Here is a 23,031-nt window from a genome sequence, read left to right as displayed (position 1 = left end):
AGATTGATCTGCATGATAGTGTGCCGATCGAGAGTGGCCGCCGGCGTTCGTCCTCCCGCGATAGAAACAGCCATTTGTCAGTGATGTCAGAGCGTGTGATGAGGACGAGGACGAGCGGCACGAGTGAATCGTTTGTAAATTTCAGAAAATTAAACGATACGAACAGTTCGTGCAAAGTTCGCACCGTCATCGTGCAGGGGAGTGTGTTAGGTGGCGACGAAGGGTCGGAGCTGAAATTACAGACGCCGCCAGCAAATACAGATCCATTAATCAAACGATTAATTTGTAATATGCTCCTGTGAAGATGTGCCGGCCACATTGCAGCCACACACGGCTAGTTTCTGCCGGACAGTTCTCTCTCCGTGTGTGTGTGTGTGTGTGTGTGTGTGTGTGTGTGTGTGTGTGTGTGTGTGTGTGTGTGTGTGTGTGTGTGTGTGTGTGTGTGTGTGTGTGTGTGTGTGTGTGTGTGTGTGTGTGTGTGTGTGTGTGTGTGTGTGTGTGTGTGTGTGTGTGTGTGTGTGTGTGTGTGTGTGTGTGTGTGTGTGTGTGTGTGTGTGTGTGTGTGTGTGTGTGTGTGTGTGTGTGTGTGTGTGTGTGTGTGTGTGTGTGTGTGTGTGTGTGTGTGTGTGTGTGTGTGTGTGTGTGTGTGTGTGTGTGTGTGTGTGTGTGTGTGTGTGTGTGTGTGTGTGTGTGTGTGTGTGTGTGTGTGTGTGTGTGTGTGTGTGTGTGTGTGTGTGTGTGTGTGTGTGTGTGTGTGTGTGTGTGTGTGTGTGTGTGTGTGTGTGTGTGTGTGTGTGTGTGTGTGTGTGTGTGTGTGTGTGTGTGTGTGTGTGTGTGTGTGTGTGTGTGTGTGTGTGTGTGTGTGTGTGTGTGTGTGTGTGTGTGTGTGTGTGTGTGTGTGTGTGTGTGTGTGTGTGTGTGTGTGTGTGTGTGTGTGTGTGTGTGTGTGTGTGTGTGTGTGTGTGTGTGTGTGTGTGTGTGTGTGTGTGTGTGTGTGTGTGTGTGTGTGTGTGTGTGTGTGTGTGTGTGTGTGTGTGTGTGTGTGTGTGTGTGTGTGTGTGTGTGTGTGTGTGTGTGTGTGTGTGTGTGTGTGTGTGTGTGTGTGTGTGTGTGTGTGTGTGTGTGTGTGTGTGTGTGTGTGTGTGTGTGTGTGTGTGTGTGTGTGTGTGTGTGTGTGTGTGTGTGTGTGTGTGTGTGTGTGTGTGTGTGTGTGTGTGTGTGTGTGTGTGTGTGTGTGTGTGTGTGTGTGTGTGTGTGTGTGTGTGTGTGTGTGTGTGTGTGTGTGTGTGTGTGTGTGTGTGTGTGTGTGTGTGTGTGTGTGTGTGTGTGTGTGTGTGTGTGTGTGTGTGTGTGTGTGTGTGTGTGTGTGTGTGTGTGTGTGTGTGTGTGTGTGTGTGTGTGTGTGTGTGTGTGTGTGTGTGTGTGTGTGTGTGTGTGTGTGTGTGTGTGTGTGTGTGTGTGTGTGTGTGTGTGTGTGTGTGTGTGTGTGTGTGTGTGTGTGTGTGTGTGTGTGTGTGTGTGTGTGTGTGTGTGTGTGTGTGTGTGTGTGTGTGTGTGTGTGTGTGTGTGTGTGTGTGTGTGTGTGTGTGTGTGTGTGTGTGTGTGTGTGTGTGTGTGTGTGTGTGTGTGTGTGTGTGTGTGTGTGTGTGTGTGTGTGTGTGTGTGTGTGTGGTGTGTGTGTGTGTGTGTGTGTGTGTGTGTGTGTGTGTGTGTGTGTGTGTGTAGTGGCGTTAGCGTAATGAAATTAGTGGTAAAATTAATTATCGCCTAGACCGATTCCGATATAGGACACGCAGGGGCATTGGGGGCTTTGAGCGAACCTATTTGGAAAGTGCAATTTTCGAGCGAATGGCAAAATATTGTTTAGCATAATCGAAAGCCACACGTTGAATATAGAATGGCCATTTGTTTTAAAACCAGTCAAATATACAGTCCCGGGCGTGCCCTTTCTCCCTGTCAGCAAGGTGTTGATATGAAAACGACCTTTTTCCCGCACACAAACCCGTGGTATTTACCGCTTAGCATGTGATTTATTTACTCTAGCTGCCTTAAAAAATGGGAGCAATTGAGGGCAATACGAAAATAATGAATTAATAAACCGATCTCTAATTTTATGAATTATCTCGCTCCTCTGCGCTGAACGAAGTTATCGATGCACCACGTACCTAGTGATAGCGTTCTGTATAATTCACACACCGTTTCCACTGTTATCAAATACCAACGATCAACAAAACTGGCAAATATGTGATGATGTTATTCAATTATAATTATACCATTACCATATTGCAATGCATGAATAATGCACGGTTCGCGGGGTGCAGCAAATCGTCACTGTCAAGTGCCGCGTATTCGGTGCTTGGAGGGTAGATGTGCAAATTGTGGCTGTCGCTTACTTGGTTTGACGTGGTACAGGACGTGTTTGAGCTATGCACAAACGTATAAGGCTGCTCTGAAGGTGACAGTAGCAAGACGCATCTGCGGTCTGTGTTTGAATTTTCGTCTTACACGTTTGACACTGATTGCACTTGACGCTGCATGGAGGTAAGGGAGAGAGTTTCAAGTGGTTGGTCGATGGATGCTTTAAAGGTAGTGGTGGATATGCCTTATGTTTGGGAGTACATTTAACAATTAAATTGCTATAGTAATGGAATTATTTAACTTTCATAATCGATACATCTTGTTATGCTGTGTATTCATTAAATTAAGGAAGCGTGGAAGGTAAAAATGGATTTATTTTAAATACGTATCATTTAAACATAAACAGTTAAACTGAGAAATTGCTAAACATATACAAAGTTCATAAACGCCTCTCAATAATTTCATAGCTTTTTGTAAACACTGTAAATTTTCAAAGTTGTTTGCTGCATTGTGGTTCCGTTATCGAATCAAATTCGTTGTGCCAAAATGTATACCTGCAAGTAATGTCACTTGTATTTGATGTTTTTTTACAGTGACGTCAGACATTGAGAAAACAAATAATCGATTAGATAGCAGCGTATTAGCACGGTGCCACTGTTGTGAAACTGTGTTATCAAATACAACATAAGATGAAATGACAATTGCAACCAAAATCACTTGTGAAGTGACATTTGCTCAAAATTGTTTTACCATATCTGCTCGATTAGTACTTGATACGCTTGAAATTGTGGATTTGTGAGTGACCAAGTGTGTTGAAAGCGCCAAGATTTGGTGTGTTCGTAAATTAGACTTTTTTGTATCAATGGACTCATTTTACATTCATAGCTTTGGTTTTTGAGGAAAAACAAAAGCTAATTTTTCTAACGTTATTTTATAAAAAAAATCGGTATTGTTAAAGTATAAAATGGCTACATCACCAACTATAACGACAGGAAACATAATTTCCGAGCGAATCTAGAAGAATGAAACGAAAAAACCGCACCACAGTTGATTTTAAAGGACTTTTTCTAAATTTCCAGACTTTAAATAAATTTAAATGAGTTCAATTATTTTTTCTAAATACCAGACTTGACCACACACAAACCAAAATTTCCGACGTATCGAGTACTAATCGAGCAGATGGAAAAACAATTTCGAACAAATGTCACTTGGGATTCCCGATTATTTGTAATTGAAATCGGAAATGTCAATTAGGTTGTGTTGAGTTGAGGTAGAACGTGGTTAACGAAACACAAAGTTTATTTGTAAATTTGGAGCGCTCAGCTCCCGGAACTGATAAATAAATACAAGTGGATTTAAATGAACAGATTTGCTTTAACTTTTGTTCCTCGATAATCCACAGAGACACAGTGGGAGAAAGAGAGAGGGAGAAATCATCATCAATTGCAATCAAATCTTTAAACAGCATTCTACTCATTCCAGTAGTTCAATTAAACATAATCTACAACTGGATCCGTGATAAGGCCGTCAACTTGCACGACTTAGCAACAAGTGCCTCATAGGTTCAAACTTCCCATACGTAGAAGAAAACGGGGCAAAATGGGCATTCTATTCCTTTGAATATGCCATAAACCACAATTATTCTTACATTATTGTATACATACACCCTTTATCTATGGATTAAAATTGACACCTAGAATAAAAATAACTTAAAACCATGAAAAAACTGTAAAATAAATGTTGACGTTTTACGAGGAGCTTTTTTGACACGCGGGGCAAAATGGGCATATGTAAACAAACTGTGAAACGTCAAACCACTGGGGCAATATGGGCCACAACTACTGCGCATAGGCAATGGTCTATGCTTTTGCACACATTTCGTGAAATATATTCTCGTCCTATCTTTTGTTTTGTTGTTCAGGAAACCCCTAAAATTCTTCCAAAAATAGGATATTGAATTTAAAGCAGTTTTCACACGTTTAAATATACAAAATCTAATGTTTTGAAGCTGTGCCTGATATCATTATTATGGCGACAACACCATAGCCACACCAAGCGCCATATGTCAAAAGCATCTGTCCATATTTTTTATCCAAGCGTAACTGCCCATTTTACCCCACGTGAAGCATTTTGGTATGTTTTGTTATATTAATAAAAATACGCATTCAATCGCCTTGCTTTCTTAAGACAAATTGTATAAAATATCATATCCTTAAAAATAAACCATGTGAATCGTCTACGCATCCCTGTGACACTTGTTTAAGCTTATTTTCAAAGTGGCAAAAATTATAAAAATGCTACTAAATCATACTTTGTATTTTTCTTGGTTATTTGTTATGTAAGCGTTATGTAACTTACATGGTGTTCATAGAACACTCTAATGAATGCATTACGAGCATTGGAAAGTATCTTTGTAGTGAAATAATGCTTAAATAGAGGGTGCTTAATTCGCCCCACATGCCCATTTTGCCCCGCTTTCCCCTACGTAGGTCTGATAAAACAGTCTCAGATAGCCAGCCGATTAGTTACTAATAAGTCTCAAAATATATTGATAGAACCGTTTTATCAATTGAAATGGTTCAGTAGTGGAATATTGCAACCATTCAGCGGATGTTTGTAATCTTATGATCGAATCCGTCAACCGGAAAAGAAAAGATGAAGTCTTCATTGTTCATGCTATCTTGGTATTAAGTGATGGTATTTTCACACACGACTGATTTATAACTTTATTTATGTACTAAGCACGTTTGAAGAACATGTGCGGGTTGATAGGTTTATTCTTCTTCTTTTGATACAACAACTGTTGTCGGTCAAGGCCTGCCTGTACCACTAGTGGGCTTGGCTTTCAGTGACTTATTGATTCCCCCCATAGCAGGATAGCATGGCGGCACGGTCCATTTTGGGCTTGAACTCATGACGGGAGTGTTGTTAAGTCGTACGAGTTGACGACTGTACTACAGGACCGGCTGATTGATATGTTTACAGTTCATAAATCAACATAGGTTATAGGTTTACAGTACAGCCCCTGTTTTTACAGGTTTTTACACTGTGTAAAGATAATTGATAGCGAAACGTGCCACAACATGATTGATTTGTTTTACATCGCATCGTATCAGATTTTATTACGCTGACGGATGGATTGTTGGCGATTGGCTTATCGTAATTCAACTCTAATATATACCGACCAAAAACATTGTCCACCCATTAGTTGCGTCTGAAAAATCGTTTTGGAAGTATAACTTCAGAATGAAAATTTTCGTGTCAGTAGTCCTGTGCATTGCGGTTGTTGCGGCCCTTATTGGAAGCATTGTTGCTAGTGAGGTCGAGCCATTGACTGACGATAATGCTGCCATTCCCAGAGCACCGGCCGGAAACAGACTTGCTACTGATGGATACACGCCGTTTTCGGGACAGTTTCCGTTCCATGCATATTTAGAAGTTGCAATAGTAAATTTCAGTTCTATTGTTTGTGCAGGAGGGCTGATAACGCCCAGTTATATTCTGGCAGTGGCAAGGGGTTGCTTAAAAGTCAGTGATACACAAATTATACGCTACGGCACTGCCGCATTGGCCTACAGAAACTATCCTTGGGAGCAGCGCATCAACTTCTCGGCGAACGCAATCCGTCTTCATCCGACCGAAGATATTGCATTGACTCGTTTGGATTACCCGGTCACCTTAAACAAATATGTGCAGCCAATTCGGTTACCCAAACTGTCTGATTCACGCACATATGTAAATATGGAGGGTACTACCGTCGGATCGTATAGATATTTGCGCAACCGGGTGATGTCCAATGCACAGTGTACCGAAGAGCATCCTTACTTCAACGCCACGGATGCGCATATATGTACGGATCGCTACATCGGAGGCGCATTTTGCGGAGATAGTCTAGGATCTCCATTGACGATTGAAGATGGAAATGGTGTGGTATTGATCGGATTAGCGAATAAGATTTATTATTGCGAGTATAACTATCCTACTGGTTACGCTCGCGTCTCATCATTCCGCAATTGGATTCAAAGTAATTCAGACTACTATTTTGACTACTAGAAACGCGCCTTAAGCCATTCAAATTGTGCGTGTGTTGAAAAGGAATAAACTTTGGAAAGAAAAAATAATATTGTTTGTTATTTGCATTCAACAGTGTACTAAGTACAATTTTGTTCAATTGATAATAAAGACCTGGGCGTTCTGCTTGACTCTAGTTTGAATTTTAAACAGCATATCGATGACGTTGCAACCAGAGGAAATCAATCACTTGGCGTGGTTATCCAGACAACTAATGAATTCCGCAACCCCATGTGCATCAAAGCTGTCTACAACAGTATTGTTCGTTCGGTTCTGGGATATTCGTGCGTAGTCTGGAGCCCAACTAATGCTTCTTCAATTGCTCGACTTGAGGCGATTCAACGCAAGCTCTCGCGATATGGCCTACGCCTGCTTCCCTGGCAGGATCGCAATAATCTTCCTCCGTATGCTGCGCGGAGCCGTCTTTTAGGCCTTGAACCTCTTTCGGTTAGAAGACGCAATGTACAGTGCTCTTTCATCGCTGGTTTGTTAAATGGCTCTATCGACTCATCGCCTTTGTTGCATCGAGTCGATATCTATGCACCATCCCGAACACTTAGGTCTAGAGAGACTCTACGGCTCGCTCAACCCCGTTCCAGCGCTGGTCGGCCTGACCCTATGTTCCGCATGTCGGCTGTTTTCAACACTGTTTCGGATTGCTTCGACTTCGACATCTCAATTCAGTGCTTCAAGGACTGAGTTCCGGCTTTTGCCGTGGCCGCAGTGAATTGCGATGCAAATCTTGTTTTTGTTATGTTTTTTTTTTCAATGAACTCTTACTTATTTTAATTAGGCCATACGGCCCGTTGAAGATTAAAATAAATAATAATAATAATAATAATAATAATAATAATAATAATAATAATAATAATAATAAAAAGATAGTCTCATAACAGATACTCATAACAGGATAGTAAATCTTACTTAGTAAATCATCTTACAGTGGAGTCATGTTTTAAGAAGGTGACAGACATGTTATTAATCGTACGAGTTGACGACTGTATCTCGGAACCGGCCATATCATAGCTATAGATGTTATAAATTATCTAGAAATCTATACAAAACACTCTTAAATGGATAGCACAGAAAGACCTTTTTTTTAAAGGATTGGCATACGGTGTTGCATTAGTATTAAGAAAATATTGCCCACTAAAGAACGAAACGGAAATAAGTTAATTTGGATAAGCAACGTAACGGATCGAGTATATTCAAACAACTGACGGATTCGCAAGAAAAAAAAATATTGCTATGTGTATCGGATTTCAAACAATTAATTTTCTACATTTTATATGGCTTACTAAGGAGTTGCAAAATAAAATTATGTTAAAATTGAAATTTAAATGAAAACGTAAATAACATCGAGTGTTCCTTTTTTATCTATCTGATCGGTTATTTCGAATCATTTATTTAGACTTATTGAAACAAGTCACTCAGAGTTGTCGGCCGTTCGGTGACGGGCCTTCTTTTGGAGTTCTAATTGTTGTCTAATATTGCCAAGATGTTGTAGATGCCGAAACAGACTTTTACGACGGCTACACAATGGCTAACGAAGTCCGTTTTAGACGCTATGGAATACATATTTTTATCATGCAGGTTTCTAAGCAAAGTTGCTTCAATGTTTTGGCCGTTGCGTTTAGAGCTCGATTGATACAGGCGTAAAATTTTGTGCAGGAGATTATAGGTTATCTAGATTGGTAATGCGCAAGAAAGTTTGTAAAAAAAAGTTATGGTGTACCCATGAAAAATCAACATTTTTTATCACTATTTTATTTATTTATTCATATATATTTGTCCTGCATATTTGTGCTACGACAACTTATTAAACTAACTTATTATTAAGCTTTAGACTAATCTCTATATATACGACTGTTATCACCGAAATTGAATAGTAATAGGAGACTCGACTTATACGGATCAGTTGAGAGATTGAAATCAAAATAATCAATCCAGTCTTTAAATTACCTTGCCATTGATAATAAAGGATCGTTAGATCCATAAAGTGTGCGTCTAGGTACGGTATAGAGTAAATTACGTGATCGAAGTGTTCTAGCAGGTGCATAAATGTTAAGCTTTTCTAATAGAGAAACGCTAATAGAGAAAGCTTCTTCTTCTTCCGTTATCGATTAAATAATAGGGTAAAGGTGTTTTTGTCATCAACATGACATCGAACAGTCATGGGAGTCAAATTATTAATAGTTTATGATAGATTCTACATGTAAGTTTATGTATTGTGATCATACGATGATCTGATGAAAGTAATAGAACACAATTTTGATTCGGTTGGAGTTTAGTTTTATAAAAGTAGTAAAATCGTCACATATTTGACTGATTAACGTGTAAATGTACAGAATTTGAGCGAATTAATTGGTTCAAAACACCTACGACAGCGAAACTACCTCCCGTATAAGGATCGATTGTGGTGACTAAATGTTGGTGTGCTTATGTACCTTCAAATCAAAAGATACGAACAATGAAGTAAAGGCCTTTGCATTGATAACAACTGTGATAGCGCATCAGACCGCAATGAGATTGTGTCTTTTCTTATCAATCTTTGTACCGTATCGTATCACAGTACAATCATTTTGATTATGATCCCAGCTGCATTTTTCGATGGTCGGTGAATGGCTTATCATGATTGAAGTAAAATATAAACCGATCAACAATACCGACCCACCCATAAGTCGAGCCTGACACACCGTGTTGTAAATACAGCTTCATAATGAAAGTTTCCGTGGCAGTAGTCGTGTACAGTGCGATCGTTTCAACGTTTGTGGGAAGAGTGGTTGCTAGTGATGTCGAGCCATTTAAAGAGAATACTTCAGTCATTCAAACATTGTCTGCCACAAACAGACTTGCTACCAATGGATACAAATCGTTGCCAGGACAGTTTCTGTATCATGCTTATATGCATATCAGAGTAGAAAGCGAATTAAGTAACCAAACAAGAGGATGTGACGGTGCGTTGATCACGTCAAATTACATCCTATCAGTAGCTCAAGGTTGCTTAAAGGTCGGCAGCATGCAGACTATACGGAACGGAACTGCAATTTTGGCATTCAAAGAAAATATGTGGGAGCAGCGCATTCACTTCTCGGGCAGTGCAATCAATCTTCATCCGTACGGATCTATTGGATTAGTTCGGTTGGATACCCCGGCCACCCTAAACAAATATGTGCAGCCGATTCGACTACCAATGCTGACGGACTTACGCACCTATGAAGGTATGGAGGGAACTACATCCAACGAGTACCGCTCCTACGTGCGCAACCGGGTGATGTCCAATGCACATTGCAGCCAGGAACGTCCGAATTTCTACGCCACTGATATGGATATTTGTACGGATCGCTACATAGGAGGCGCGTTTTGCACCACTAGTCTTGGATCTCCATTGACGATTGAAGATGAAAATGGTGTGATATTGATTGGATTGGCGTATCGGATTTATCAGTGTGATTATAATTATCCTACCGTTTACGCCCGCGTCTCATCATTTCGGGACTGGATTCATAACAACTCAGACTACAAATTTGAGCACTGTACGTGTTAAGCAGTAGAAATCAAAAAGGAAGAAATAAATTTAGAAAAAAAATCTGTATCGATGTTAAATTGTCTAAACTGTCTAACTGTTGTTCTTAACATCTATATGCCTATACCTATAAAACTAGCTCAATATGATACAGTACAACCCTACATAACGAATATCCTTTATTACGAGTTTTTCGAATAACGAGTGAATCAAAATGCTCTACAAATATCTCACTTAACGAGTCAAATTTCGTACCACGAGCAATATTAGTTGTGTGCCAGATACATTTGTTCAATTGATAGGTTAACATTAGACATTTCTTTAATTTTATTTACCGCTCAGGCAAATGAGAGTTTTGATACTAGTTATGAATACTTTGATGAAAAACTATTGCCAGAAGAAGAAGTGTCGTATTATGTTCTTCACGTATGATTGATTATTTAACGAGGGTTTCTTGTGCGCTTTTCTACAACAACTTATTACTCATAAATGGAAGAGATTCCCATGCCAATTGTTGCCAAATGGAGGAGTTTCGTATAACTACATACACGGTGTGTACGATAAATTTGACAGTTACCGACGGAAATAGAACATTTTTTTACATATTTCCTTTAACTTCGCCAAAAACAAAATAGACAAAAGGTTTAAGTTCTGGGAAGTTGGGAAGTTTAAGTAGCAGGATAGCCATAGGGGGCACGGTCATAGTCATACGAGCTGTTGTGTACCACTAGACCGGCCCACTCTGGAAATATGGCCCGGTGGGGTTGATCCAAAAAGCTGTGCAAAAAAAGCACTGCGGTTATTTTCTTTTAAACGAGCTGATAATAATTTTTTTACCCAAGGCCCAAAGTGGTTTAAATTCCTGAGTGCTTATGCTATATTGTTATCAGGTAAATGTACGATCGGCCTAATCGGGCTTACCTGATTGATTCCGTAAGGAATGCGTAAGAAATGCGGAAAATGCGAGCAAATTTTTGCAACACACCTGACATAGCAAAAGTACCCCCAGCAAACGGTTGATTTTGGCAGCTATGATGGTCTTTCATAGCAATCAATTTGAACAGTGAAGAAAAGGCCTTTGCTCTAATTGAACAAGCGATAAAGCAGCATGCTGCAATGAGATTGTGTCGTATCAATCATTGTACCGTATCGTATCAAAATGAAATCAAATGGATTATGATCCCGGATGCATTATTCGATGATCAGTGAATGGCTTACCGTGATTCCATCCAAATAAAAACCGACCAAAAACGCTGTCCATCCATAAGTCGAGTCTGAGACGCCGTGTTAATCATAATGAAAGTTTCCGTGGCAGTAGTCGTGTACAGTGCGATTGTTACGACGTTTGTTGGAAGAGTGGTTGCTAGTGATGTCGAACCATTGCAAGAGAACACTTTTGTTATTGAAGCCCTGTCTATCGAAAATAGGCTTGCAACCTACGGATACGCACCATTTCCAGGATAGTTTCCGTACTTAACATTTATAGAAAATAATGGTGTAGTGTGTAATGGTGCGTTGATAACACCAAACTACATCGTGTCAGTAGCTCGCGGTTGCTTAAATAGAAGCACGATAAAAACTACACAGTATGGCACTGCAATATTGGCATTCAACAAAAATATGTGGAAGCAGCGCATTAACTTCTCGGCGAGTGCAATCAACCTGCATCCGTACGAAGATATCGCATTGGCACGGTTGGATTATCCGGACGCCTTAAACAAACATGTGCAGCCGATTAGATTACCAAAGTTGTCAGACTCACGCAGCTATGTAGATATGGAGGGTACTACTGTCGCAACGAACCGATATGTACGCAACCGGGTGATGTCCAATGCACAGTGTACCAAGGAACATCCTTACTTCAACGCCACTAATGTCGATATTTGTACGGATCGTTACATAGGAGGTGCGTTTTGCTCATTCTTTCTTGGATCTCCATTGACGATTGAAGATGAAAATGGTGTGATATTGATTGGATTGGCGTATCGGATTTATCATTGTGATTATAATTATCCTACCGTTTACGCTCGCGTCTCATCATTTCGGGACTGGATTCATAACAACTCTACACTACAGACTAGACTATAGACTACAAAAATGAACACTGTACGTGTTAAACAGGAATCGTGCAACAGTTTGAGAGGAATAAATTTAGACTGTTTACCAAGGCTGGATTATTTACAAAAAATACACTTTGGAACAAACCCGAATAAAATTGTAAAATTGTATGAAGTCTATAATTATGAAATAATTTTGGCATATTTTGACCCATGTAACTTAAATTTTACGATTTTTTTAGCTGATCGGATCGGATAAAAAAATCTTACGTAAAGCAACTTACAAAACAGATAGCTACTCATGTAGCAACAACTTTCCACACTGTTATTGAAACATTAAAGGATACATTTTGACAGTTGCGATTTGGAAATCTGAAAACTACGCATACAAGCGCATGAAAGAATTCCCAAACATGGCATGAAATTGCCGGAATGAAATCAGTCTTACACTCCATCGAAGCAAACTCGCATGAATTAACCAAAATCTGTCCCGACACTGCTTTGTTTGTTATGAAATTGTCGAAACCCACTGGCTGGCTGTGACAGCGATTTGCTTTATTAGTGGCTGCTTCCGAGCTGCGGATCGCTTTCAAAGCTTCCCGAGCGTTCATGAACCAAATGGAACCATCTGCCCTCGTCGGCAAGATTTCCGAAACGAACTAGACGCAGAAACGCTCCGTTATGAAATAAACCTTGCTCAGTAAAGCGTGCTCTACGGTAGCAATTGAGCAAAAGCTTTAGCGGCGAAAAAGGATAAAAAAAAACAAAGAACCGTCCAGGACAGCTGCCAGCTCGGGGAAAAAGTCTGCCTCAACTTGACCGGTGTGTTTTGCCGTTTTCCCCCCATCTACTTACCAAGTCAAATTCAAACCAACGGCGAGAAAGTTCTGTGCCGTAAATATTTCTACCCAAGGCGGGTAGCGTGTGTTTGTGTGTTTGTTACGAACTGTGCGTTTGCGTTGGGAATGGAAATGTCCTTTCGAGTTGTTTGGTTGTTTTTGTGTTTATTTTCAACGATGGACATTTCCGTTCCCGGGTAAGTTTTTAGCGCCACCGTCAGTAAAGGTGTGGTAGCGTCAATTGAAAATAAAGTTTTGCATCCGAAGCTGGTTGCTTTTTTGTACATTTTTGTTGTTGCTGTATTCTGGTGAAAATGAATTAAAATGCTCCATTGTAACGATGATATCATTTTTTGTTGCTTTGTATTACCATCGCTTTGCAGTTGTCACTGTAAATATAGGTAAACTTTTGCAAAGGGAAGGATGTTTTAGAGGTATTGAAAAATGTATGCATTACACAGTTAACCGTAAAGTAAACAATCAAAATAAATCATTTAAATAATTCCATGTTTATATTTTACAAGTACTTAAAAGATTTCATCATGTTTTTTATTGCAAACTGTTAAGGCAAGCTGTAATCAAAAGAGGATTCCACAAGGTATTTCCACATCTTGCGCAATCAATACCGAGTCAAAATGAAACTAAAAAAATGGGTTTAAAATTAATATACTTTTACATGGAATGAAAATACTTACTCGCTCTTCCATTTTGCTATCTATACCATGTACCTCCTCCCGACGCTTCCGAGAACAGATAAGTTGAAGACTTCTACTTTAGGGAAAGGTAAAGCTAACCAGAATTTTGGACTGGGTCAGTATCGAATTCCGGTCACGTAATACATCACTCACTGGGTTAAGGAAAAAAGGAAGTAAAGATAGAAACCCAGCCATCGTTTGTCTGTAATGGAATGGCCGGCAAAAGACATTACGACCGTGGCAATTATCCTTTTATCCGTCGGTATCGAATATCCATCAGTCACACTGTCCGTTCCTACAGGCTGAACGAGAAACAGTGGAGTGGGGATGGGTAAGCACCGAGTCAGACAAACTAATCCGTCATCGGAACCAAGGGCCAGCAGCGACGGTTTGGATCATCTCGAGCAAGTTGTGATTAGGCGTAGAGTTAAGCGGCATTAATTGACTGTATCGAATTGCCTTGTACTAATCGGTACTGGGCTTATTAGGAATTTCTTTAATCACTGACCCACTTGGTCACCAAATCCACCCCGTGAGGCAAGATTAAAGCTTGCGTGTGCCGAACGAGGCAACGTTAAAGCCCTGTTTGCGTGAAGGAAACATCTATTTCCTTTCCTATTGCCTAAGCCATTGCAACACAAACGAAGGGGCGCTCGTTGCAACTAAGTTTGCTATCGTTTGCAAGTAAATTATCTAATTACTCGCAATGGGGTAATTCAATTTTACAGAAAGAGGAAAAAACAATCTCGGGCACCGTTCAAACACACAGTTTGCCAACTGCTATGCCATTTGGCTTAACGTAAAATCGGAACAAAAAAGGTGGTCGTCGTGCGTGGAGGAGATGAAATTAAACACGCTCAACAAACTCGAGAAAGAACTCGATCGTTCGTAGTGCAAAGGTTTGCACTATATTTTGAACTGCTGAACTGAAAATGAAAGAAAGAAAGAAAACTGCTGCTACCAACAGTACAAACGACGCGACTGGTAAAGGAAAATATTTGAAAAGAAAAACACGGAAAAGCTACTATCTGAAGAGAATGTGCGCGCCAGCGCCAAAACGCCACCCAGCAGCGACTTGTCGTAGTTTTCACAATCAACAAAACCGACTAGTCAACGAGCGGTGGAGCAAATAGAGCATGGCAAAGCTGTAACAACAGCAAACACACGAGTGTACACACACAAAAGGCACACAAAAAAACCTTTCACTTTAATGATGATTATGGTAACGAATTTTCTGCTGCTGCTGCTGCTGCTGGTGGTGGTTTGGCGTTGCTGGCAAATGCTGGAGCATCATAAATTTAGCATTATCTCGGCGAGGCAATAAATTTCCGGGCCTTACAAACACGGCGGCTCAGACGCGACCACCGGGGCCATCGAACGCGCTTGTTAGCGGTGTTTTGGGGCCGAAGATGTGTGCTTGAGAAATTGAAGCAAACGCAGAGCACGGGGATGAAAATGACAGGATAGAAGCTCAGCGAAGGGCACGGAAAGTTGAAGCATTCTTTAAATTTGAGATCATTCTTCCGGTTTCCACGCCCTGTGCGGAAGATGAACGTAGCCCAGGGAGGATGTGCTGTCGATGGCAAGTGGACTTTCGTTGGCAAATAAATAAAGCTCAAGCATAACAATCATGTGGCGATGATGGTGAAAAACAAGAGAAATAAAGCATCTGTGCGTGTGGTACGGGAAGAAGTCATTGACAACATCATTAAGAGGGTAAAGCCCTTTGGAAGAATCGTTTTAGACAATTGTATTAGTTATGTATTAGTTATGTCAGAACATATAAAAAATTAAAAATAAAACGTAATAAAACGAGAGAAATTTACGAAAAAGACGTAGTTAGCCATAGCCAATAGCCAATTTTGTATCACAAAGTTTGTTTGAATTAAAAAAATGCGTCAAAAAAAAAACAAGCTTCACAGAATTACAGAAATGATAATTGCAAAAGACAACCGCAACATTCTTGCTGAAGAAGCAACTTTTCCCCCTTATGTTGACGTTAGTAAATGTATTTCCTTTTCTCGGTTGATGTCTCTTCTGCTTATTCTCGGTATGATCCCAGGAAGTAAAGCCTGCCAACAAAAGGGAATTGCACGAAATCGCTCGTTACGCAGAGCCGCCGAGTTAGGCACAAATGTTTACGCATCGAAAAGTGCGTGTACCGTAAATCAAGCATCGGAAAGCGTGGCGGTGGAGAGCTATGTCCTGTTACAACAACACTCCGCTCGTTTGTATTCCGTCTTTCGGAAGCGGCAGCCATGATCCATGATTAAATTAGTCAAAGGTTAATGGGCGACTTTCGGCACGATCGATAACGCACCTCTGGTTTGCGCGTGTATTTGGGGGTTGTTTTTGCAAAACTGTACGCACTGTGCGTGGGGCTTTACGCTATTGAGATGATATTCGAATTGTAACTGGAGGAAAATCCTGTTTTCGCTGGAAAAAGTTAAAAACGAAAATGATAAAGACATGAAAGATGGCGCACGCAATTGGAACCGAAATATTAAAACTGGCTTAAAAGTAGCTAGATCCTTAGCTGTTTACTCAACGGAACTTATTCGGACCAGTGAAGCCTTTAGCTCGGTTAGATCTTATTTCTCTTAGAATGAAATCCTTGAACTCCACATTGAAAAAAATAATCAGCAGCATTTTGCAAAGCCTAAAGAACCATAAATTCCTTTTATATTAATTCAATAATTCAATATACCACCATGATAGTGTAAAGACTGCTGCCTTTCTTCGAAATTCATGTTTGTGTGGCTTTGATGTGTAATATGTTTTCGACGAAAAAGCCAAATTCGATTCATTGATGCATACAAACGGCTTCCTGGCGCCAAAGCTCTCAAAACCGCTCTTGGAACAGCAGCTGGGCGCGAACGCAGAGAGCAACACAGAAAAGCAAAAACCAATTCCCATCCTGAATGTCAAGTTCCACTTTTGCCGGAAACGACACACCGAAATCGAAGCTTCCAAGCTTAAAGGCATCCGCTAGTATCACTGTGTGCTAAGACAAACGATTGGAAGAAAAAGTTTTTTCGTAAACAAAGCAAAAATGCATGAAAACCCATCACTGCTTTTTGCGAAGGGAAATGTGTGACTGGCAAATGGCAATTCATAACGAAATGTCTTCCGCGTAAGGACGCTGCAAAATCACATACTCGAATGAGCACATCCACGTTCCCATCCCAACGATACGGACTTAACACACTGACCCGACAGCACGTGTGGGTGTGTGTATGTGTGTGGGCTTGGGCGTGTCTGTGTGTACCGATGTTTGTATAAGCGCTTAAATCAGCGTAACGAATGGTGCGCGAAAAAGTGACGGCGGAAGGAAACGAAGCAAATGCTCGCACGAACAAATATTATCATTTTCGGTTACTTATGGGTGGTAGCGCGCACTGCGAAGGGTCGGAAGGTTTGGGGTTGGCAAAAGGAAAATACCCCGTGGTGTAACGGAAAGCAGAGAGATTTGTAATTTATGCTTTCGCTTTCGCTTGGCTTTGTCACGGAGCGCGTCGTGGTCCAAAGTTGGACAGGAGCAAGCGGCACGGGCGCAAAGTTTGGACGGATCGTTGTGGCAGGTGAAACCGCTGAAGACAGAGCGTTGTGGCGAGTCACTCGGAGTGATGTAACAATGAAAAGTTTAGATCGATTTTTCATAGTGACTAAAAAGCTGCATTTGCCAATTACGAGATTTGATAGGATTAAGGAGTGATGGTAACAGTTGAACATGAATGTATTTTCTACAAACTTTTGCTGTATATAAAGCACATCCATACATACCAGATTCGATTAAAACAATGATTAATCATTAGAACGTAGGCAAAATAAATGGTGGTTATCTTTTTTGGCTCTCCAACTCTGCTCCCCCAAGCAAACTCTCAAATTGATTGACTTCATGTCACAAGTTGCTGTACACTGCTGCCTGCTAGCCATTCACTTCACAGCAGACGGGAAATGTAAGGTCGAGCCGGAATAGCGCACGAAACGTACGAAACGATGCAAGTTGATCGTTATAGTTTGAGAGCAAATTAATGTTCAACGTCAGTCGGTGCTGCTGTAGCGTGCGAGCTGCAACAGTCAGGGAAATGGGCGGGGTGAACTCAGCGCTTACCACGACAAGCGTGTACGGCAAATGGCAAAAGCTCTACAACATTAATCATGTAGAGCTTTTTTCTCCCCCCGTCACCATTGAAGTTTAAAATCGAGTACGAGTAGTTGAGCGCTGTGAAGTGATTGTGACTTAATTTCTTTCCATTACATTATGCTTTTCCATTATGTCAAAATGTTGAGCTGTTTGTTTGCGCTTCGGTCGGCGCTAGGTGCTGAATGTGTGCTGTTATTAATTAAATTGTTTACCACAACTGACACACTCCGGTGCAAACAGGGAAAATTAAATGAGTAATATGTTGCCATGCTGCATGCTTGTACCAGGTATGTAAATTTCTTCCTCCAAATCGAATTAGTCTTACATCGGCTGCTTTATCCAAACTGCAAAGCTGCTCCGTTTTTCCTGCTACTGCACACACAAAAACAACACACACACACATAGACAGAGCACCGCAACGACAGGAGGGCGAAATGGTTTTCGTGCGCTTTCGGTAAGCAAAACCACTGCACCATCCAACTGGAGACAACTTGTCCTCCTCCCGGTACCAAACCATTAAAACCATTCGTGCATTAAGCACGGTGCCCTGAAGGCGGGTGAAAAGAATTGCCTTCTCCACCTCGGAAACTCTTATCTCGCTAGCACTCCGGTTCGTATACGGGCGTCGCCTCAGGACGTTTGCAAGGACCACACACACACACACAGATGGCGAGAGAGCATCGCGCATTGATGAAACTTGTATGCAAAAGGGTCCACTTCCTTGCCGCACCGTGCCATCCTGGCAGTTTGGAGCAACATGTGCCGGCTTCGACGGACCAAACGGAGCCCAAACCAACCTGGCAAAGGATGCAACAAACCGTGCGCTACTGCAGATGCCTGAAGGCAGATGAAAGCGGAATGGCGTTGTGGAGAACAGAAGAAGTTGACGCTACATTCTCACGGATGCCAGATGCTAAAAAGGACACGAAGCGGCAAACCCCTATTCCTACCATTTTGCTACCTTTTCCGAACCTTCTCCCGCCTGCATTGCTTTTGTACGGTAACACCGAACACGAACGACATTCATTCTTGTTGTGAGGGGACAGTGCCATACAACCACCCTGTTCGGTCGCTCGGTAATTAGTACCGGAAGGATTATCTCAACCCGAGACAGGGAGAGAGAAAGAGAGAGAAAGTGAGAAAAAGGATTGGGGCGAAAAAAGCAGAAAAAAGGGATGCGACCCCGTGTTTCTTTCACCGGCGTGAATCTGCCTCCTCTTGCTGCTGTTTGGGTCAATCTTTGGTGTGTTGTCCCGCTGGATGTTATGATTATTTCCTCAACCATCTCTTTCCTCCTGTTAGAGGTGTTACAAAGCAGAAAGGGTGGTAGAAGAGGGGGAGAAGGATAATAACACAACCACCGCTCCGGGTCGTTCCCGTATCATGTCGTAATTATTGCACGTTTTCCTTAATCAGCATTATTAATTCATAGATACGGTTACAGCAGGGGCATGAACCCGACCATCGTAGGGTCTAGCGACGGTGCTAAATCCCTCCTCCCCCCAGCACCCTTTTCGGTGTTCTTTAACGAACCCTCCTCCTGGGAGTACGAGACCCCCTTCCGATGCGTTTACAACTTTCTTTCAGCGAGCAAACAATAGAAAAAAAACCATACAAACAAACCTTCCATCCCGTGGCACGGTATCGTTTCACGAGCATAACAGAATAGGGCAGGAAACACACTGCAAGAAATCGATGCAGAAAACTGTCACCCATTTGTGAGACAATGAAAGCGGATGGAGAAAAATTAGCAGCAACGGCAAATTGTGCCCGACGCTGAAATGGGACACTTCCGAGACGGACATCCGACCCAGATGGTGTCCAATCGAGCAAGAGTCAGGGGGGGGGGGGTTGACAGCAGGCCATTCTTTTCGGACAAGCTATACTATTGTGTCCCGCTACTCCTCGCTAAAAGGTCGGTGGCCTGCTGTTCGGTTTGCGGGTATCGGGAGGAAGAGGCCGAAAAAAGGGCGCCGCGTAATTGAATTACCTTTCATTACTTTTCAGGAACCATTCAAATTGCTTTCGGGAAAAGCGGGCATGTTGGTCGAGTGGCATGAGGCGCCCTCAAAAAAGGGAAGCTGAAAATGTACCAAAAGTGTAAACAGCACACAGCTCCGGAGCTTCGGTAAGAGCTATCACATGTTGAGGCTTGAAAGCACACATACTAATAGGACTCGGGAGTAAAGGTTTGTAAGAGGTTGTAAGTGTCCAGTTGGGAAAGGAGGAAGCTTTCCGAAGCAAAGGATGACAGTTTGCTTACGTTATTCAAATGGAATTTTTACTTCTGAGCGGTTAAGCTTTTTCGTCTTTAAGGATTTCGAAACAGCACGAAAAGGATATTTTCGTTAACCATTAAATTGGTATATGTACAAAAAAGGGTCAACCAAAGCGTCGCCACGACATCGGTGTGACCGATGCCGCCTGTCGATTACCCTTCCAAACGACAAAGCCAATAACGAAGTCAATCGCACGGACATACAAACACACAAATAAGCAATCGGACGGCCGAGATGATACGATCGGAGCCTGGACAAATAAAGCCGCCCTCGCCATACAAAGCCCGGAGAGCTCCGATGAACCTAAGCCTCCTCTTTATGTGTGTTTGTGTGTGTATCAAGAGATGAAATTTAATTTAGTTCATAGGTGGTAAATATTTGCACAACCGTTGCGGCTGAGAAGAGGAAGAGCAATGAAGTCCAATTCCGAGCTAGCAATAGTGAATGGTGAATAGGTGATTAGGTTCGACTCGATGCAGCGCCTCGACATCGAGAACGGTGCTTGAGTCTGCTCTGCCGAGAGCTTTGCCGTTGTTTTATGAAATGTTTCGACTACGGATACTTTTCTGCTCAGAAGCTCGCGTCGATCTGATCAAAGTTCCAGTTAGGTCCGACGGTGCTCTGTCTGAATGGAATGAAGACATCTTGAAGACCAGGTAGGATTACAGAAAAATAAAACAGCACCACAAGTTCGTCCTACGGCGAATTGCAACATTCCAAAAGCGCCCGTAATCGAACCTCTGCTAATACCTTCGTAGGCTGTATTGAAGCACTCCACCGTTTTGCCGTTCTATTCGATTGCATTCGAAAACCTTCCGCTTTGTTGCATCTGTGTCGGCGTCTGAAGGCAAACGGTTGCCGGCGAACATCTTTGCCCCGTAGCGAACTGGACGTGGCGAGCCTGCCGGGCCATACCACAGCCCAAAATGCAAATGCGACCCGACAGGCCCGTTCCGGAAAGTAGCAATTTGTCACTTGCCTCGTGCCACAGACCCGTTTTCTCTCGATAGTTGTGTCCGGTTGCTGTGCATCGCTGCACCCGTTTGTCGGGATGCATGACAAGCGCACTGGTTGATGATTTATTGTTTCCTCTAATGCTTCGCATTGATGCGCTCGTTGGCGGGTTGCCATGGGAGGGGTGCTGGAGGGGAATTCTCGATGATTGGGATCGGACGGATTTATGAAAGAGGGTAAATTATGGACGCTGGTGGTGAGTCTCCCTTACCCTTAGGAGGAATAGAGCTCCATCAATATGGATTATGGTTCGAACATAAACATCTCGACACATGACACGGGTAAGGGGGGCCCGATTTCTGAGAGACTTGTTTAGTGCATAGATAAGTAAGTTGGTGACGTGTACAAGGAGATATTTATAACGACAAAATATGTTTTAAGTGGATTGATTGTAAAATCCTGGTCACGACAGCAAATAAAGAAATAAGTAAATAAAGGATTAATAATGCTTCCAATATTTTCATTCTCCAAAATTTTAAGCTTCACCTCGTAAAACACAGTATGGCGGATGCTTAATTGAAACCAAGCCTAGGGACAGCTTTAATAAATCGAGTAAACGAATTCAGAAATGCCTCCCTCTCAGTATGTGAAATTTTAATTTTCCAATCAATGTCACAAAAGTCCCGAAAGGCATGTAGCTTTAGCCGAGCTTTCGCATCCTTTGATCCTCATTCGCCCTTTGGCTTGGCTTATTGTTTAGCATTCCTTCTTGTGCAAACGTTGGTCTCGGCAACGCTCAAGCGCGTCTTTTGCCTCTCGGGGCGACCGGCTTCCAATCGAACATCAAACGAACTGTTGTTGAATTAATGTTTCTCTTCAGCTCAATCGTACGAAAAATCGAGTCATTTGCTTTCGGGCCTTCGATTCCGAAATTTCGCTTCAACAGTAATAAGAAGGAGGAACGAAAATAAGTATAAAAAGGTTCAGTACGGTAGGAAAACTGGAGCATATTTTTGGAGGGGTTTGGATTGCCGCTTCCCTTGCCGACCGACTGCTAACGTTCGTACGCTTGCAGCAGTGCGTCAATTTATGAGTTTTTCAGGAAACGTTTCTGAACGATGCGGGAGACCAGGAAACGGTTCGGCCGAAGAGCAGGAAAAAGGGAACAAAAATCCATTCGGGCCGACAATCGGTCGCCACAGGGACTCTCTTTTGCTTTATTTTTTTACGGCCGAGGAAAGGGATTTTGATGATAAATCGTACTATTTCTTTTTCTACAGCACACAAAGACGGAGGGATAGAGGGGCTGCAAACGGCAGCAACAAGCGGAACCATTCATAACGCTCATTTTCCTTGATCGAGCCTGCGGGGTGTAAGATTGTTGATTCTGAGAGTGTATGTGTATGTGTACGTGTGCTGTGAAAAGCTGCTTTTATGTTGCTCATTTGTGTATGTGCCACCACTTTCCATGATTAAACTCGCTTTGTGCTTTACTAAAGGCAAACGACTTTCATGATTGCTGTGGAGCGCTTGAATTTGTGTTCCTTGCCAACACACTGTTCGGATATAATCCTTAAGCGCTGGCAATTGTTTGTTTTGTTCAAATGCGATTGCTTGAACGGTGAAATGATGAGCATGATTATCAATTCACAAACGCACACAATGCACATAACACAGGGCTAGTAGTCAAGGTTTGTGCTAAGGGCAAAAATAAATCATAGTTGCTTGGAAGCGTATTACAGAAATTAGCTTCTTGTTCTTTGCAAGCTGCTTACTCAAAAGCATATCTTTCGCAAAGTATGTTGCTCACGTCAGAAAGTGCCCCTACTGAAGGTTAAACATCATGAGTGAAATATTTGAAATCATAATCAAAGCTACATTCTGCCCAGGAACTTCTGGCACTCGTGTGATAATTCCGGCAATCTTCCATCCCAACTCATTATACAGCAGCAAGCTTGTGCCAGCACACGAGCACACACATCGACTACGGTAGAATAATTAGCATTGGAAACGGAATTTGCACCATCCTTGTACACTCAAACAGGCGGGCGTGCGCGTGCCATATGCTACCGCTGGGTTTCGTCACATCCAGTGCACCGCACTGA

General features: G+C 42.0%; 2 protein-coding genes across 16 annotated transcripts in view; one reads left to right on the top strand and one right to left on the bottom strand.

Annotated features, from left to right (window-relative positions):
* LOC121594452 (glutamate-gated chloride channel) overlaps positions 1-23,031 on the bottom strand; it is a 123,201-nt gene that overhangs the window by 40,160 nt on the left and 60,010 nt on the right. The window lies entirely within an intron of this gene.
* LOC121594454 (collagenase-like) lies at positions 5,566-6,560 on the top strand. The gene has a single exon (XM_041917719.1). The coding sequence runs from the start codon at positions 5,605-5,607 to the stop codon at positions 6,409-6,411; it is 807 nt and encodes a 268-aa protein (XP_041773653.1). The 5' UTR covers positions 5,566-5,604; the 3' UTR covers positions 6,412-6,560.

The sequence above is a fragment of the Anopheles merus genome, chromosome 2L (genome assembly GCF_017562075.2).
Source record: "Anopheles merus strain MAF chromosome 2L, AmerM5.1, whole genome shotgun sequence".
NCBI lineage: Eukaryota > Metazoa > Arthropoda > Insecta > Diptera > Culicidae > Anopheles > Anopheles merus.
This window is presented reverse-complemented; position numbering and strand designations above follow the sequence as displayed.

Excerpts from the sequence above, each read along its gene's own strand:
- LOC121594454 (XM_041917719.1), top strand. The coding sequence starts at position 5,605 with ATGAAAATTTTCGTGTCAGTAGTCCTGTGCATTGCGGTTGTTGCGGCC.